This window comes from Leuresthes tenuis, unplaced genomic scaffold (assembly GCF_036924035.1).
Source record: "Leuresthes tenuis unplaced genomic scaffold, fLeuTen1.0.hap1 SCAF_22, whole genome shotgun sequence".
Classification (NCBI taxonomy): domain Eukaryota; kingdom Metazoa; phylum Chordata; class Actinopteri; order Atheriniformes; family Atherinopsidae; genus Leuresthes; species Leuresthes tenuis.
The window spans coordinates 2,688,409-2,705,308 of record NW_027325376.1 but is presented as its reverse complement, the minus strand read 5'-3'; the positions used below and the strand labels follow the sequence as shown (position 1 = coordinate 2,705,308).

Here is a 16,900-nt window from a genome sequence, read left to right as displayed (position 1 = left end):
ACCGACTTTCGCTGTCTGTGGGCGATTTGTCAAGAAGTTTTTCATCTAGAAAGATGAAACTGAGTCCAACAGCTTAATGACCGACACATCCGGGATGATGGTGTTGAAAGCTGAGGTATAGTCTCATATAATTCCACTCTTTTCTGCAGAGTTTGGCCTAACTAGTGAAATAAACTTTATTAGAGCCCAACTGTTTGTAGAGCCAGCAATCAAAACGAAGTAAGTAAGCTATGGTTGTTCAGCAAGGCAATGGAAGTCTGAACAAAGTTTGTTTGTATTGAATCTGGGCAAAATATCTCTGCAACCAGAAAGTCGTCAGCAGGTGGAAGCAGAAATCTGACAGACACTTTCAAAATACAATGGAAATGAAACGCACGAAAGAGCAAACAGGACCTATTCAGAAAGGTTCACATAAGCAACAAGATGAAATCAAACTACCATACATCAACGTGACCAGAAAACGCCATAATTACTCTTCCCTTGTCTGAAGTCAACCACTGAGAGGTGGCCCAAGCACTTAGTGGCCCGATCAACCATCCCGACCTGGCCTTTCTGTGTGGACTTTGCATGTTCTCCCCATATATGCATTCGTTTAATTTGCATCTGTATTCCAAAAGGGTTTGATCTCACACTACAGCCTGAAAAAGCCTAAAACACCTTGACAATTGGGCAGAATATGGATAAAACTAGATTCCTCTATCTCCCCCTGGTGGTGAAATAGAGGAATTTCATTTCCAAAACTATCACTTTATTGTATTTTAAAAATTCAAACAAGTCTAGCATTTGATATGAGTAACAAATGAAAATAAATCTTTATAGGTGAAGAGTGGGAAAGTGTGCTTATAGTGATGCTTGGTGGAGCCTCTATCATGCTGTCGGGCCGCTTTGCTGTCATTGATATAGCAAGCAGTGAATTTATCAAAGTGGTGATTAAACAAGATTACAGAGGTATTTCCAACATTAATTAAACATCAAACCCTTTTTGTTCAGGTGGCTCTGTGATCCTGGAGAGTCCTGCTCTTCCTGTGATGGAGGAAGAAGCTGTGAAACAGAAACTCAGCTGCAGTGGTTAATACAAAGAGATAGTTCAGCACATGTACTTCATTTTTGGCTCTAACACAGACACAGGAGGCGATAGTTGTGCTTCTTTGGTGCTGTTTATGTCTGAGGTGCAGAGGCCTCAGACAAAATCTGGGCACAAAATCCCCCTGGTGGTGCAACAGAACAATAGCATCAACAAAAACTACAACTCACAAACTATGACAGTACATTCAAATTTGGCCTTTTCACACAGATCAGTTGTGATAGTGCATTGAAAGGTATCCCATAAAGAAATATTTTGTGAGAAAACAAACAAAAAAAAACATTTTTGTAGCGATTTTATATCAACAATCCATCCATTATCTTCCACTTATCTGAAGTCAGGTCGTGTATCGATATAACGGGAGAGAATGGGGCACAATACAGCCTCTAAATAAGGCATTATCTGCCTTTATTTCACCAATACTTTAAGATGAATGAATGAATGAACGTGTGCTATAGCTCTGTTAGCTCATAGCTGCCATGTTGTTGTTATCCAGGGCTATCAGGGGGCTTATAGGGGGCTTTCTACACATGCGTCCAGTGGGATGACGTCATCGATGCGCGCCACTGCAGCACAGCTCATTCACTCCGGTAAGAACGACATCCATCGTACTCAAAGTTGGCATCAAATTCTGATGAATATCCTGCCACAAAACTAGCAGCAGCAAACTCCGTATGAAGTTAGCCGGAAAGAAATCCTGGAAAACGCTGTCCTCACGGCTCACCAAGCCATCCTTGTTCAGTCTTTTTCTAACTGTGCTGTCATGACCTTTAACCTTTCACATGCTAACTGAGGCCTGTGGAGTCTGAGATGTAGCTCTGGGCTTTTTCACCTTGGGGTGACCTTTAACCTTTAACATGCTAACTGAGGCCTGTAGAGTCTGAGATGTAGCTCTGGGCTTTTTTCCCTTGGGGTGACTTTTAACCTTTAGCATGCTAACTGAAGCCTGTAGAGTCTGAGATGTAGCTCTGGGCTTTTTTCCCTTGAGGTGAACTTTAACCTTTAACATGCTAACTGAGGCCTGCAGAGTCTGAGATGTAGCTCTGGGCTTTTTCACCTTGGGTGACCTTTAACCTTTAGCATGCTAACTGAGGCCTGTAGAGTCTGAGATGTAGCTCTGGGCTTTTTCACCTTGGGGTGAACTTGCTGGGACGTCCACTCCTGGGAAGATTGACAGCTGTCCTGAATGTTTTCCACTTGTGAATAATCTTTCTCTCTGTAGAATGATGGACTCCAGATAGTTTGGAAACAGCCTTATAACCCTTCCCAGATTGATGGGCAGCACATCTTTGCTGATGTCTTTCCTCCTGGGCATCATGTTAACACACACCTGAGATCACAGCATCACAAACCTTTAAACAGCTCTTGAAACATGCCTTCAGACTCTGCTGTAGTTTGAAAATCAAGTGGAAAATGTCAGCTGTCGCCACAATGTTGCTGCATGGTGACAGAAGCTTTCATGCAAACTTAAGGCACGCACCAGGTCATGTTCACACTTGTATTTCACAGTTGATCTTAACCACAATTAGTCACAATGACTTTCAGATGAAAGCATTTTGGCCAGTATTTGACTTCAGTGAGAACCTGTCAAAGCTGCAGCAGCTCTTTTTTTTTATTTAAACAGTGCTTGGAAGAGACAAAGCAGATGGACTAACCTGCTTTTTCTGCTCAAATTAAGCGTTTTAAAAAGGATGCCTTTGTCAGCCAACAACCTAGAGTTACCTTGAAACTCTTTCCCGCCTTCATTATTGCAGTAATATCTATAAATTTCTCAGAATTTTAAGAAGTTGGTGAGAGAGGAAGGGATGGTGTGCATGTTTGCCGGACCAGGATCGGAATAAAGGGCCATGCGAGAAGAAGAGTTCTTTGACTCTAGAATACTTTGGTATCCAGAGGAGTTCATGGTGGACTCAATGACTGCAAGGTGCCCAGGTCCTGTGGCTGCAGAACCAGCCCAGATCATCAGCCCTCCACCACCGTGCTCCTGTGCATTGGTGCTGTGACCCTTTTTTCTGTGGTAGACTGTTACCTCTTCTTTTTTGTACACTCATGTATGCCTGTGGTTTGTGGTTAAGTGGTTGCAACCTATAAACATTTCTACAGAACCTCCCACAGAAACATGAAGGCTTTTTATTTTGCATTCATAGTAAGCAAATGCAATTGCATTTTAACAATCATAACAATCATACTTGGAATTATACTATAGATAATATGAGAGGCATTCAGGATGCAAGAGTTTTAAAAATATAAACAACCATGTTTTTTAAGCTAATTATGTATCATGAAGTTCAGGTAACACAGAAGGTGTTTCTTTGGTACTGAAAAAGAAAAAAAGCTGTGGTTGGTGAACTCCTCTTCCGGTTGTTTGGGTATTAAAGGACATGTGAACGGAAGATAGACAGATAGTTGAGACTTTTTTGGTGACAGCAAGACCTTTTTCTGTCGTCTGCGTGAAAAACCGAGACTTTTTCTTCTTTCTGGTTCCTGCAAAGCTTCAGGTAAAGTCTTCCTGTTTCCTAATATGTTCATTCAGTCCAACGGTAATTTTCAACTGTAATCTGGTGTTTTACATAAAAAGTGCTTCAACTCTGGAGAAATCACTTCATAACTGAGCTTAGCTGCGCTGCTCCATCACAGCTGTCGGACGTTTACTGGAAGTAAAAGTCGGATAACAAAGTTATGTTAGTTATATTAAATTTGTTTTCTCAGGTCAATACATACAGCAGCTATTAAATGGGCATTTGGATGTTTTCAAGAACTGCAGAAGAAGTAACAATGAAGATATTTTTGTACGATCCTTTGATTTTATAGTTGCTGAGCCCAAAACACATTGGTGGTGTACTGCTCTGATATGACGTGCGTAAAGTCCCACCACATAACAACAACAGGAAACATCAGGCTGCAGCTCACATCAGACCATACAAATCATTAGGCTGCTAAATCCTGTACTTTAATAATTGTTTCCATTGTGTAGCTGACTGCTTTTCTATCTATCAATAAGTTTAAAAATATGTATTTTGTTTCGTGACGTTATATTTTCAAAGCAGCAGAAAGACCAAGCACCAATGTCCTCAGTTTTCTGACGACAAAGAGCCTAAACTAACATGTTCCAACTAACACAATCCAATGATTATATCACAGGAAGTGGTAATGACTACTTCCATCCATCCATTTCCTATATCGTCAATCCGTCAGTCGGGTAGCGGGTGGGCTGGAGCCTATCCCAGCAGTCATTGGGCGAAAGGCGGGGGGTAATGACTACTTCTGTTTTTCAAATTGGACGTTGATGATGTCCATTTCCTATACCCGCTTAACCCAGTTCAGGGCTGGGAGGCAGGGTACACCCTGGATGGATGGGCTGCATGACAGTCCATGTGGTGAAACCGTCCCTCTTTCTCCTTTTTCTGAACATTTTCACCTTATCATAACTGTGCAGTTCCACCACATATACCTTATATACATTAGCTTTCATTGTCAAACTGCTACGTTTAAGCTGATAGATCTCTGGACTCGTAATGGAAAAGTTTCACAGGGCGTTAACCCCTAAACATCTTTCTTGTGTGGTGACTTCAAGCGGTTTCCTAAACCAACACCTCAGCTGGGGATGCAGGCAAAAGGTTGAATGTTACCACAAAACTTGAGTTTGGTATTTGGTGAATTTAAAGAAGACACAGCATGATATTTCCTGTCATGTTATTTTGAATCTTTGGTCCTTTTAGGGTAGCCTTCCTTGTATTCCTTGTGTTCTGCAGTTAGCTCAGAATGATGGAAAGCCTCCTCTTGAGGAGATGATCTTGTGATTGGTGGATTTCCTGGAGTTTGAGGTGGTGGTGATGGTGGGGTGATAATAACTCTTGAACACGGACTATAACAGCTAACGGCGAGAAGGGCTGCGGCAGCACATAAAGACAAAACCCTGAGAAACGCTACATTTTTAGGCGTGACAACACACGAGACCCAGATGTTGTCCCAGAACCGAATCAGTATGTTTAGTGTTGTGTGGCATCAAAGCCCTCTGTTCCTTTGCCTTGCAGCAGGCTGTGTGTTGGCCATGGCATAATGCGTAATCCTGCATTTGGGTCCTCAACCTCCGACTCCACCTCAACTTGTGGTATCTTTTCTCCTAAAACTATCTAGAGCTCATCATCGAGAATGAGGTGTTTCCTGTTCTTTGCTGCGTTTCTGCCCATCGTGCCCACTGTGACTGAAGTGGTGAGTAAGGTGTCCGACTGCTCCGAGTTTCTTCTGGATAAAACTCCTCCACGGGTCCCAGGTATCTTAGAAAAGGGCATCATCAAGAAGCAGGACCGGTACAAACCCATCTGCCAGACTTTCCGGAACAAGAGAAGGTTTTTGACGCTCTACGACATCGAGAACAAGATTCCAGTGTTTTCAGCATATAAGTACCGAGGGAAAAAAGGAAAAAGACCTAAAGTACCTTGGATGATAGAGCCACAGGTATGTGTGTCTTTAATTTATGGAAGCACCAGCAACAACACATCACAAAACTGTCATTTAATTGTACTGATTCTGTATCAGCGGCACTGACTGAAGCTTTCAATGTTTGCAGCTTGAAGAAACCAACAACATGTGGGATGGCATATTCAAGCACCAAGCCAATAACAGTGATTATCTCCGGGACAAAAAATATAATACAAAATACAATAGGGGCCATTTATATCCAAGTTGTCATGCATTTGAAAACGATGATAAAATCTCAACGTTCACCCTGACTAACGTTGTTCCACAAGCGATGACTTTTAACGGTGGCAGCTGGCAAAAAATGGAGGAATGCATCAAATGTGTAATGCAAAAGTACTGCGTAAAAAATGGCATCATTGAAGCCTACGTAGTGACTGGAGCAAATCCTGGCCAGAACAAACTAAGAGGCAAGGTAAACATACCTTCCGTGCTCTGGTCAGCATTTTGCTGTCATAGTTCCAAGATGAAGAAGTGGATAGCGAGTGCACACTGGGGCGAGAACGATTCTGAGCCTGAAAATAAACATCTCCCGACCAAAACTTTGGAAGAACTCGGAAAAGAACTGGGGTTTGAGGCGTTTCCTGGAAAACGGTGTCCTCACACATCAAATGTTGCTGACTTTTATCCAAAGATACTTGCTAAATGTCATTGCCCACCGAAGGGCTTCAACCACAGTATTTTTCAAACAAACAACAACTTTTGATTTTTTTAGTTTAGTGAAAAGTCAGCATTCAAAAACAACAAAAAAAGAAAGAGTTGCTGCTGCTAACGGAGAGGAAGCGAGCCAAAGCTGATGCTTCATGGCAAACCAGCTCACCCAGTTCTGTTTGAATGCTTTCACCATAAAGGCCAGAATACAGCTGCATGCCAAATTTAGAGAATTTAAGCAGGCTTTTCATTCCCAGACAGTTTTATTGATGAGTTTGTGACCACAGAAGCTGGAAGCTGCTCCAGTGGCCAGGGGCTCAGATGGGATTTTTTAACTGGGGGGGGGGCAAGCTGTCAACAAATGATGTCAACAAGTAATTTGGGCATTAACCGGCACTCAGGTAGCTACTTTTGTAATACCCTTTGGGCCAATACTTTTAACAAAAAAGCCATTGTAGAATTATTTGAAATCATGGATAAACAACAATAAATATTGTTAAACAAAGACCGATTAACACCAGCCATACATTATGAAGCTGTCTGGAATACCAATCACCCACCAAAACCTTACAGTTTGCTTTTTTTTAAAAACGCTCCGATTGTCCTTTGTTTCTTTTTTTTCTGTCTTTTTTTCCTGAAATGAAATCATTCGCTCCGTCAGTGAAACATGTGCAGCAACACATTCCTCTTTAGGACCCTTTGGTGCGTTCTTTTACAATGAAACTGGGAAAAATATGACCCCAAAGTTGAGTACTCCCAGCGCATCCCAACCTTACAAACGTACAAATACACATATAACTGCTGTTTACACGAGTAAACATCCATAGCAGGAATTCTACGTAGGGCTGGTAAGATTAATCCGACTTTCCGAACTTTCCGAGCCGGATCCGACTTCACATGGGGTTCAGATTAAAAATCAGACTTGGATCTCGGAAACATCTGTGTACAACTGGAACGCATCATTAGTTGTATCATAGAAACGCCGGACTCTCAAAGCACGCTGCAATGTGAATTAGAGTAACGGGACATTCACCATCGGTCTTATCGGCGATGTTTGCCACCTTAAGTACGGACGTGATGGGGGTGATCGGGGTCACGATGAATCAGCGGGGGCCATGCCCCCCCCGTCCCCAGGGCTCCCCCATGCTCGTGAGTGACTGGGGGAGCCACACAAGTTGCACCATCTTTCCCACATGTGCTGCAGCCTAAACAAAACTCACCTCAGGCCTGAGCTACTGAACCCTGAAATGTTATAAGACATTGAGAACCTTTAGTCCTGAAGCAAAAACAGACAAAATAATTCTTCCTCCACACATAATGACTCCATAAAGTGTAGTGTATCATATATTTGTAAGACTTCAGTGTCTTACCCACGAATACCTTCTTCACAGGGGACGAAACTCGAGCTGCAGACCCCCAAAATGGCTGAAATCAGAATTATCTCCTTTTGTCGTTTGAGATTTTATTTGCTTGTGATCAATTTGTGTGGACAGTATATCGATGGTGTGATATGATGCAATGAAAGAGGAGAATGATCATGGTGCAATCACATGATGTAATCAGCAAATGAGCTGTGCTCTCATTGGTCCTGCCATGTTTCTCTGGTCTCAACAAAGCCTATTACACCCTTATTGTTAGAAGAAGCTTAACGACAGTTGCTATTGCTTTGTGCTTTAAGACAGTTTTATGGACACTTACTTTCTGTCCTATAAATGCTACGTAAACAGAGATTGTTTTAATCTTGTGTAGAATGCGAAGTTAAGGACTGTTTTGTGCAACATTTATTAAATCATTGGCAACAGTTGTTGTTTAATTTGTTTCATTGATGTGTTTAAACTGGATTTATTGATGGCTGACATCCAGGGGAAGAAACTTTAAATAAACTACAGATCACAGGTGGTGACTTTTAGATTTGCAGGTTTATTGATTAATATATTGTACAACTCAAATAAAAAAAATATAGAAATATCTCAGTGTAAAGTTATAAGGATGATAGGAGGAGGGTAGGGTTATTATATATTTCTTATATTATTAGATATTTCTTTAATCATTCACACATGAAAAACCCATGATTAGCATCATACAGCTACAAACATTAACATAGAAAGCTCAAACTGGAGCTCGAGATAAGTTCAAACTACTGGTTGGTCGAAATCAATACCAAATAAGATCAAAGAAAGTCATCTCTGTCCACATCACCAGCTAACTCCTTCTGTGCTGCATCGTTAATATTTGTAGCCGCCCTGATTGCAGATTTCATCGCCGTCTCGATCCAAGCGTGAGGGAAGGCTGTGTGTTCTCCAGCAAAGTGCACTCGGCCTTCGCTTCTGAAGAGCTCCTTGGCGTGCTCTAAGTGCTGATATGGTGTGAACAGAGCAAAGGCACCCAGGCTGTAAGGATCCAGCATCCACTTTTTCACTTTCACCCCTGTGCAGAGGCCCTTGATGTGATCCCCGTGGATCAGAGCCAAATCTTTCAGAGTCGCCTCTTTCAGGTCTTCGTCATTCAATCCTAAGAAGATGTGAGAGTCTTCGGCCCAGGTGTAGGAGGCCAGGAGGACGCCGACGCTGTCATTTGTTGGAAAACTGTGGCTGGGGTAGTAGATGAAACGAGAAGGCCTGTCGGTGATGCTTTTTCCCCCTTTGATGTCATCATCCTCCCAGAACTTTTTACTAAATGTGAGAATGATTTTAGTGGAGCTCCCATAGTGGACTGACCTCAGCGCCTCCATCTTTTGGATGGATAGAGGTGGCTCAAAGTCAATGAAAAGAGTTGCTTTGGTGGTGGCTGTTACCAGGACAACATCAGCATCAAGGTCTAGAAGCTCTTGATCTTTCAGATATGACACTTTGACACCATTATCTGATTGGCTGATGCGTTTGACAGGTGAGTTGAGTTGAATCCGGTCCTTGAGAATTTCATTAAAAGCATCGACGATAAGCTCTGTTCCACCAGTCACTTCACTGAATCTAGAGAACAGAAAAATTCCAGTTGTTACCATACATTCTTGTAGTTTGTAATTGTAGCTTCTCTTCATCGGCTCCCTGTTAAATTCAGAATAGAATCTGAGATTCTTCTCCTCACATATAAAGCTCTTAATGACCGAGCTCCATCATATCTTAAAGATCTCATAGTTGGATATTTCCCCAGCAGAGCACTTTGCTCTCAGGCTGCAGGTTTCCTTGTGGTTCCCAGAGTTTCTAAAAGCAGAATGGGAGGCAGAGCCTTCAGTTATCAGGCCCCTAAAAGCAGAATGGGAGGCAGAGCCTTCAGTTATCAGGCCCCTAAAAGCAGAATGGGAGGCAGAGCCTTCAGTTATCAGGCCCCTAAAAGCAGAATGGGAGGCAGAGCCTTCAGTTATCAGGCCCCTAAAAGCAGAAAGGGAGGCAGAGCCTTCAGTTATCAGGCCCCTCTCTGTGGAACCAGCTGCCAGTTTGGCTTCAGGAAGCAGACACCCTCTCTACCTTTAAGATCAGGCTGAAACTTTCCTTTCTGATAAAGCTTATAGTTAGGGATGGCTCAGGGGACCCTGAAACATCCCATAATTAAGCTGCTATAGGCCCAGACTGTTGGGGGCGCTCTTATGTCACAATTGTGCCCAATTTGCTCTCTTTTTCCCCCTTTTGTTTTGTCTTATGACATTATGTACATTTGGCATGATTGTTGTCATTGGCTTGTGTTTTCCTGTCTCAGCAGGTATCCTTTGAATGGTGTTTTGGTTTGTTGTCCCCACTCTTCTGTCCTCTCGAACCCCAGCAGGTCGAGGCCGATGGCCGCCCTTCCTGGGTCTGGTTCATTGCAAATAAGCAGCTGTCTACTGATTCTACATGTGTGGTCATTGATGCGTCCAATGCAGCTGCTCATTGGATCATCTATTGTCTCAGTTGTGAGATAGAGAAGCTAACACGTAGCTTAGCTGGTGACCCACTGGTTTGGACACTGCTTCAGCTGGACATCCATCAACCATCATACCGAAGGCGACAATGTTCAAAATAGTCTACAGCTTTGCTTACTGGCACATCAATGCTAATAGGATTAGTTGCTGCTTGCTTTCTTTACTGTTTTGAGTCAGATTGTATGGTACACTGCTGCCACCTACTGTTGACTTGAATGTTACTGCAGTCTGTGGCTTCAAGAAATAAGAAATCTTACCAGAAGGTTTCTGACCCTCGTGGAACTTTCTGGTAAAAATACATTATTTCACTAGTGGTGTCTGGTGTGTAATGTTCACTAGTGATTAGCAATGTTTCCCTTTAGAGGATGGCATACAAAGAAGCTATGAGACTTGGTTTTTCTGCTGGAATAAACTGAACTCGCCTAAATGTTTTACCATGTGAGTGTGTGTGTGTTGACATGAAGTTTCTCCCCATAAACTTTGAACGGCGCAGTGTTAGCCCTTACTTTGTTTCGTCGTTGATATCACTCTCAAGGTAAATCATCTCACTCAGCGCCATGGACATGATGCTGTCTTGGTTCAGCAAGTCTCCCATCATCCTAATCGCCTCTGAACTCAAATCGGTTTGTTGCTGCAGATATCCCTGCTCAACAGGAAAAAAATGTTTTAAGAAACTGAAAAAAGTCGACAGAACACATAACTAAACTCTATGTGTCTGAGTTTAATCATATTTGTGGTAATTTAACTTTAGCTTAATCTCATTTAATATCAATATAACATGAGAATCTTACCAGGACAGAATATTGGTCGAACCTCTTCAGCGCAGCTTTACATCCATTTTTATTCACTTCGTCTCTCACCTACAGAAAGAAGGATTTGAACTGAGATTCACCACTTTTACTGACAATTGAATGAATCCTCCAGTCACCCCAAAAATCCGACATGAAAGAGTTCGCATACATGGAAATTGTTGGCTTTTTGGCATGTCTCACCAAGCTTTCATTTAATCATATGTGAAGCACCTACAGACAGATTTTCATGTGGTTGGCCAGCGTTATGATGGACAGCGAGCTTCTGTTCTGCTCCAGAGTCAGAGCATACACATTTAAATAGCTGTTTACTGCCATATACCAATGTTTATAGACTAAAGGAAGTTAATTTAACAACAGAAGATTTCTTGTTGTGTCCATGGAGGGAAGATCTATTCATTTTATTTCTTTCTGTTGTTTCACTGGTCCAGCGCCCAGTCCTGTGGATTACTGGTTGTGCTGTCTTCCTTCCGATGTTATGGTGACATATAAACACAGCAAGTTGCCTGATTGGATAGGCTAGAACATAAGTTGGTCTGGGTTTTCTGAGTCCATCAAAGTGCTGCCTTGATGAGTTGCCCACTCGATTTCTTAAGTCTGTGTTGAGCAGTTTGTTGCCACAACTCGCTAATCTATCTCATTCCAGACCGGAACATTTCCAAAGGCCTTAAAAACTGCTGCCATTAAGCTTCTTCTAAAGAAGAGTAATCTTGATGTCACAGTACTGAACAACTACCGGCCCATATAAGTCAGAGAAAAAGTTGTTCTGACTTTCTCCTGTCTAACAATGCTTTTGATGCTTTCCAATCAGGCTTTAGGCCCCACCACAGCACTGAGACAGCTCAGATCAAGGTGATAAACGATATCCGCCTGAACACAGACTCAGGAAAAGTCTTAGTTCTGCTGGACCCTTTGACACAGTTGACCATGAGATCTAATTACAGAGGTTAGAAGACTGGGTGGGAATCTCTGGTGGTGCTTCAAACTGGTTCAAGTCCTATCTCGAGAACAGGAAGTATTTTGTTGAAATTGGTAACTGTCTCAGACCAAATAACTATGACCTGTGGGGTTCCCCATGGTTCAATCCTGGGACCCCACCTGTTCAATCTGTACATGCTTCTATCAGGCCAGCTAATACGCATAATATATGCGTATATAATATATATGTATAAGCTGTATATAATATTATAATGTGTTCTACCACAACTATGCAGATGACACTCAGATCTATGTGTCATTAACAGCAGGAGAACACAGGCCTGTAGATTCATTGTGTCGCTGCATCGAACAGATCAGTGTGTGGATGCAAAACAATTTTCTCCAGCTAAACTCAGACAAAACCGAAATCATTGTCTGTGGCCCACAGAAGTAACGGCCTGCTCAGTGGGCTCTAAACGGGCCGTAAGACAGCTGCAGGACATCCAGAACGCTGCTGCTCGAGTCCTGACTAGAACCAGGAAATACGACCATATTAGACCGGTGCTCAGGTCTCTGCACTGGCTTCCTGTCGCTCAGAGAATAGACTTTAAAACAGCTCTGCTTGTGCACAAGTTTCTTCATGGTCTAAGTACATCTCTGACATGTTAGAGCCTTATGAACCAGCTGGGACTCTGAGAACCTCAGGGAGGCGTCTCCTGCTGGCGCCCAAAGTCAGGACTAAACAAGCTGAGGCTGCGTTTCAGGTTTATGCTCCTAACATCTGGAACAGTCCAGAAGATGTGAGACAAGCCTCTACTCTGACAATGTTTAAATCCAGGCTGAAAACAGTTCTATTTAGCTGTGCATATGATAACTGAAAGTATTTATCTGCACTCTTCGCTTTAGATTTAAGTAATCAATGATTATTTTCGTCTATTATGCAATAATTATAAACTTGGCTCATCTTTAAAATCCAAAACTTCTTGGTTAGGTTTAAGAAAGAATGATTGTGAGGACAAAAATTATATTATTTCTACAATGCAACTGTCCCACTTTCACGTGCAGTTGCTCTTACAACCACTAGAGGGTGTATATTCCTTTAAAATAATTTTAGGCAGCATGTGGCCCCATATACAGTACCGGCTTTAATGCTTCGTCCAGCAGCTGGTTGGCTGATTTATTTCTCTCATTCTCTCGCAGGTTGTAATTCAGGATATCGGGATTATCTTTCACATCCAACACTTTGTGTTTCTTCCCGTTCACCAGGACAAAGGTATTATCGTCATCCATTATGAAGTCATTCAGCTCAAGCCCCAGCTTATTGATATAGTAGTGAAGAATACTGTTGAAAGATTGTGGAAAGTTTAGTCCCAGAAAATCATAAGATTTGGAATGAAGATCAGCAGTAAGATTCATTTTCTTGTTCCACTCACCGATGAGTACTTGGGATCCTCATGGCACCCAGTTCAACGTACCACCCGTCTTCATCCCTGTAGGTCTCCACCCGTCCTCCAACTCGTCCACTTGCCTCCAATATGGTTACCTTGTTTAAATATTTCAAAATTAAGGCCTTAAGTATTAAATGACAACTTATCATCTGTCTATTTCCTTTATTGTAAACCATGCTATAGTTCCAGTGAACAGTCTATCCATCTGTATAATATGTTTTCAACACCTCAATCAATTATTGTGTATATTTTGCTCAATCAACTGTATATACAGTCTCACCTGTCCATAGATTTTCATCTGCAAATACTGTCCATATGCTGTAAAAACAACCTGTACATACCTCTATAAACCACACTATTTAGGCTGCATGCACTCACTGCTTATTGCACTTCTGGTTAGATGCTAAACTGCATTTCGTTGCTCTGTACCTGTATCATGACAATAAAGCTGAATCTAATCTAATCTAATCTAAATATATGCAACAAAAGACGACTTAAAAATCCAGTCTGCTTCATCTACTATACATAATACTTTTGAGTCATATGTACCGTGTGTCCTGCATCTTTCAGTAGCTTCGCAGCTGTAAGTCCAGCCATGCCAGCTCCAACAATGGCAACATGGTGAGTTCCAGTTATATTTGGGAGACCAGACTCTGCTGTCTGCAGCAGCTGTGTGTAGTCTGTGTCATTCAGACAATCAGCCAATTGGTCCTTCAGGGTGATTTCAGCAGTGATGCTGTGGTGCAAAGTAAACAGCTGCAGCAGTAAGCCCAAAGTAACTGAAAACACTAAATGGGAAGAAAGAAAAAGCCAATAAATCTGTCTTAAAATCTGTCTTATAAAGTACCAAATAAGTGACACGTCCCTTGTACAAAAGTAGTATACTTGTACATATCTATATATATATGTCTATACTACGTATAGCAAGTATACTATGGGCCATGTACTTGTTGTGTACTAGAAAGTGTACTAATTAAATACTTCTTTGGACTAAATTGGAACATTTTACACTTTCAAGTTTACAACAAGTACACTCATCTATATATTACTAAGGTACTTGGTATATACTTCCAGTCCACATTTTACTTTATTAAAGTACACTTTAAGTATACTTTTATGAACTTAGAATTACTAAAACAATACTATTTTTTGCTATTTTACTTGTTGTTATAACTTAAGTATACTTGTAAGTGTGCTCAGCATATTACTCGTAGCATAAAACATACTATTTATGTTTCTGTTTCTGCCTTTGGCTTTGATCCAAAGCTGCTTACAGGGTCGGCAGGAAGGATAAGAGGCTTGCCTGAGAACCCCTACTGGATCTGGATCTTTCATGCAGGGGATTTGAACCCAGGTCACCCACATGAAAGTTGGACATTATCCAGTCCCATATTAGTTAACTCATAGATTTAACTCGAGTTAACTCGAGTTAACTCATACTGTATGTATACTGGACTGCAATGAATGTACAAAATCCCAGGACAGACTGTTGAGAACAAGTTTGGTATATTTATGTAACATTTTAAAAGATATTTACAAATCGCTGTTTAAATCATTAAAGATGTGCATTTAAAAAACAAAAAGCTTCTATAAAATCAAGTCCTTCTTTCCTGAGTCAACGACTCAACCTTATTCTGTAACTTGGATCAAGATAAACTAAGTATTAGTGCTTTGTATAGTATAAGTAAAAGTATACTAAAGTATAAGCTTTAGTATTAAAGTACTTAGTCTTAGACTTTTCTTTATACTTTGAATTGAATTGAATTGATTCACATGTTTTAGGATATTTAAACATTTTAAGCTGAAGATGAAAAAAGATTTATTGATGACAAAGAATGTTTGTAGGTGTCATTTTATGTGTAATAATGGCCAATATGAGCCACTCAATAAAGTTGAGCTGTTTGAGAAGAGCTGCAGAGATGAAGCTCCATCACTGACACTCACCATCGGTGCTGACCAGAACTGTCATGGCACAAAGGAGCAGAGACACAGTCCACAGCCGGTGGATGAAGATGTTGAAGCTGAGGATTTAGCTTAGAAAGAAAAATGAACACAGACAGACAAGTTACAGATTCTGTGTTTTAGGAGAGAAGCCAAGAGGAACATGTGAGGAGCAAAGAGATTCATCACCAACCTGCTGGAGAATGATCCTCTCTTCGTCTTTCTCACCTTCAGTCTGTGGACTTCCTGTAAGAAGATGCTCAGCCAGAGAAAACAGCAGCTCTTATATACACTGACTGATGTCCTGAAATGTGTTTGCATTCCCCTTATTTGATCATATCCTGTTATCTTTTTTAAGCTGGCCAGCGTTCTTAGTCCACAAATCAAAGTGCAGCACAGGCCATGTAGGTGGTTTTTAAAAGGTAAATATTTGAATTAGTCACAGATACTAACTGGTGACCTGCCAGTAAACCAAGACAACAGTCTGGTTTAAACCAGTTTAATACAAGTGTATTTTTACAGGGGCTTACATACAGTATCTGTTTAAGGAACAGGCCACACCAGCTTTTTTCCCTCTTTTACAATGCGTCTCTCCATTAATCAGCTTCTTTCGCTCACATTTTAGTGTTTTTTCATAGCTGAAGATGAAAGGAGTGCATTAAAGTTTGCACAGCTCCAGAGAAAAAGCAAAGAAAGTTAAACTCCTCTGTGAAATGTTGGTAGAAAGTCTAATGAATGTTTTGTGTTCTGAAAAAGATCAGACTTCTGATATCTGCCAACAGCATGACCCCACATGCTTAGGGCTAACATTTCAGATTCTCTCAGGAGTAAGTGTGGGCTCTACATATGAGCCAAAATCATAAGTGAATTCATCTCTTCTGGTGGACAAAACATTTTTTTAAAGCTATTTAAGAAGTTCTCCTCGTGTCCATAAAATAAGTGTACGAAATGCATAGAAATGAGCTGCATTCATGCCCTTTGTGAAATAAGTAGGTTTAAATATCTAACATTTTACTGAACGCTGTCCAAACAAAAGTAAAGGCAGTCAGACATTTTAAATATGAGCCAAAATCATAAGTGAATTAATTTCTTCTATTATTATTATTATTATAGCTATTTAGGAAAAGTAAGAAAGAGCCAGAAAGAGATGGCCTTCTCAGATATTTACTGTTGCAAAACCAACGTGTGGGATGTGCCGCCCTTTGATTTGTTGACCAGCTGTGTGGGTTGAGGCCCAGTCTGAATAATTATGTCCCAACACAGAGTACGAATCATTCAGAATGTATAAATCATGCGTTGAACCAGGCCACCTCGCCACAATGTCGGTTAACTGCATCTGTGCATTACATATGATCTGTGCATTGATCGAATGAAAATGTTTCCTGTTGACTTATGCAAATTCATCAAGTGATGCTGCTTTATAGCAATGTGTGTGCAGTCAACAGGTCTGATTACATTCGAAAAACCGGCTCTCGTTTCCAATTGCACTTTAATGTTGGCCTGTTCAACTGCATTGTGGGAATTTGATATACCTGCTGAGATGCAGATAATTCGTCCCACTGGGCTGGCATGGCTCGACTCAGGGTCGACTGGCACAGTCCCAATCGGTTGGCCAGCTCCCTTGCTTAAACCTCAGTTCTGCACAGTTCCAGGAGGATTGCCCTCAAAAACAGCT

The 16,900-nt window shown here is 41.3% G+C and overlaps 1 protein-coding gene across 1 annotated transcript; it reads right to left on the bottom strand.

The window, feature by feature from the left end:
- Positions 1 to 8,120: 8,120 nt before the first annotated feature.
- On the bottom strand, positions 8,121 to 15,474 carry LOC140282173 (L-amino-acid oxidase-like). Its single transcript, XM_072376747.1, has 8 exons — positions 15,419 to 15,474; positions 15,229 to 15,317; positions 13,834 to 14,072; positions 13,270 to 13,379; positions 12,977 to 13,178; positions 10,901 to 10,969; positions 10,616 to 10,752; positions 8,121 to 9,183 (listed from the first exon to the last, which is right to left on the bottom strand). Exons 2-8 carry the CDS (start codon positions 15,251 to 15,253, stop codon positions 8,385 to 8,387), a joined length of 1,581 nt encoding a protein of 526 aa, XP_072232848.1. The 5' UTR covers positions 15,254 to 15,317; positions 15,419 to 15,474; the 3' UTR covers positions 8,121 to 8,384.
- Positions 15,475 to 16,900: the final 1,426 nt, after the last annotated feature.

Excerpts from the sequence above, each read along its gene's own strand:
- LOC140282173 (XM_072376747.1), bottom strand. The coding sequence starts at position 15,253 with ATGACAGTTCTGGTCAGCACCGATG. Across the intron at positions 10,753-10,900 it reads TCGACCAATATTCTGTCCTG|GGATATCTGCAGCAACAAAC; the intron begins GTAAGATTCTCA and ends CCTGTTGAGCAG. Across the intron at positions 9,184-10,615 it reads GATATCAACGACGAAACAAA|ATTCAGTGAAGTGACTGGTG; the intron begins GTAAGGGCTAAC and ends TCTGTTCTCTAG.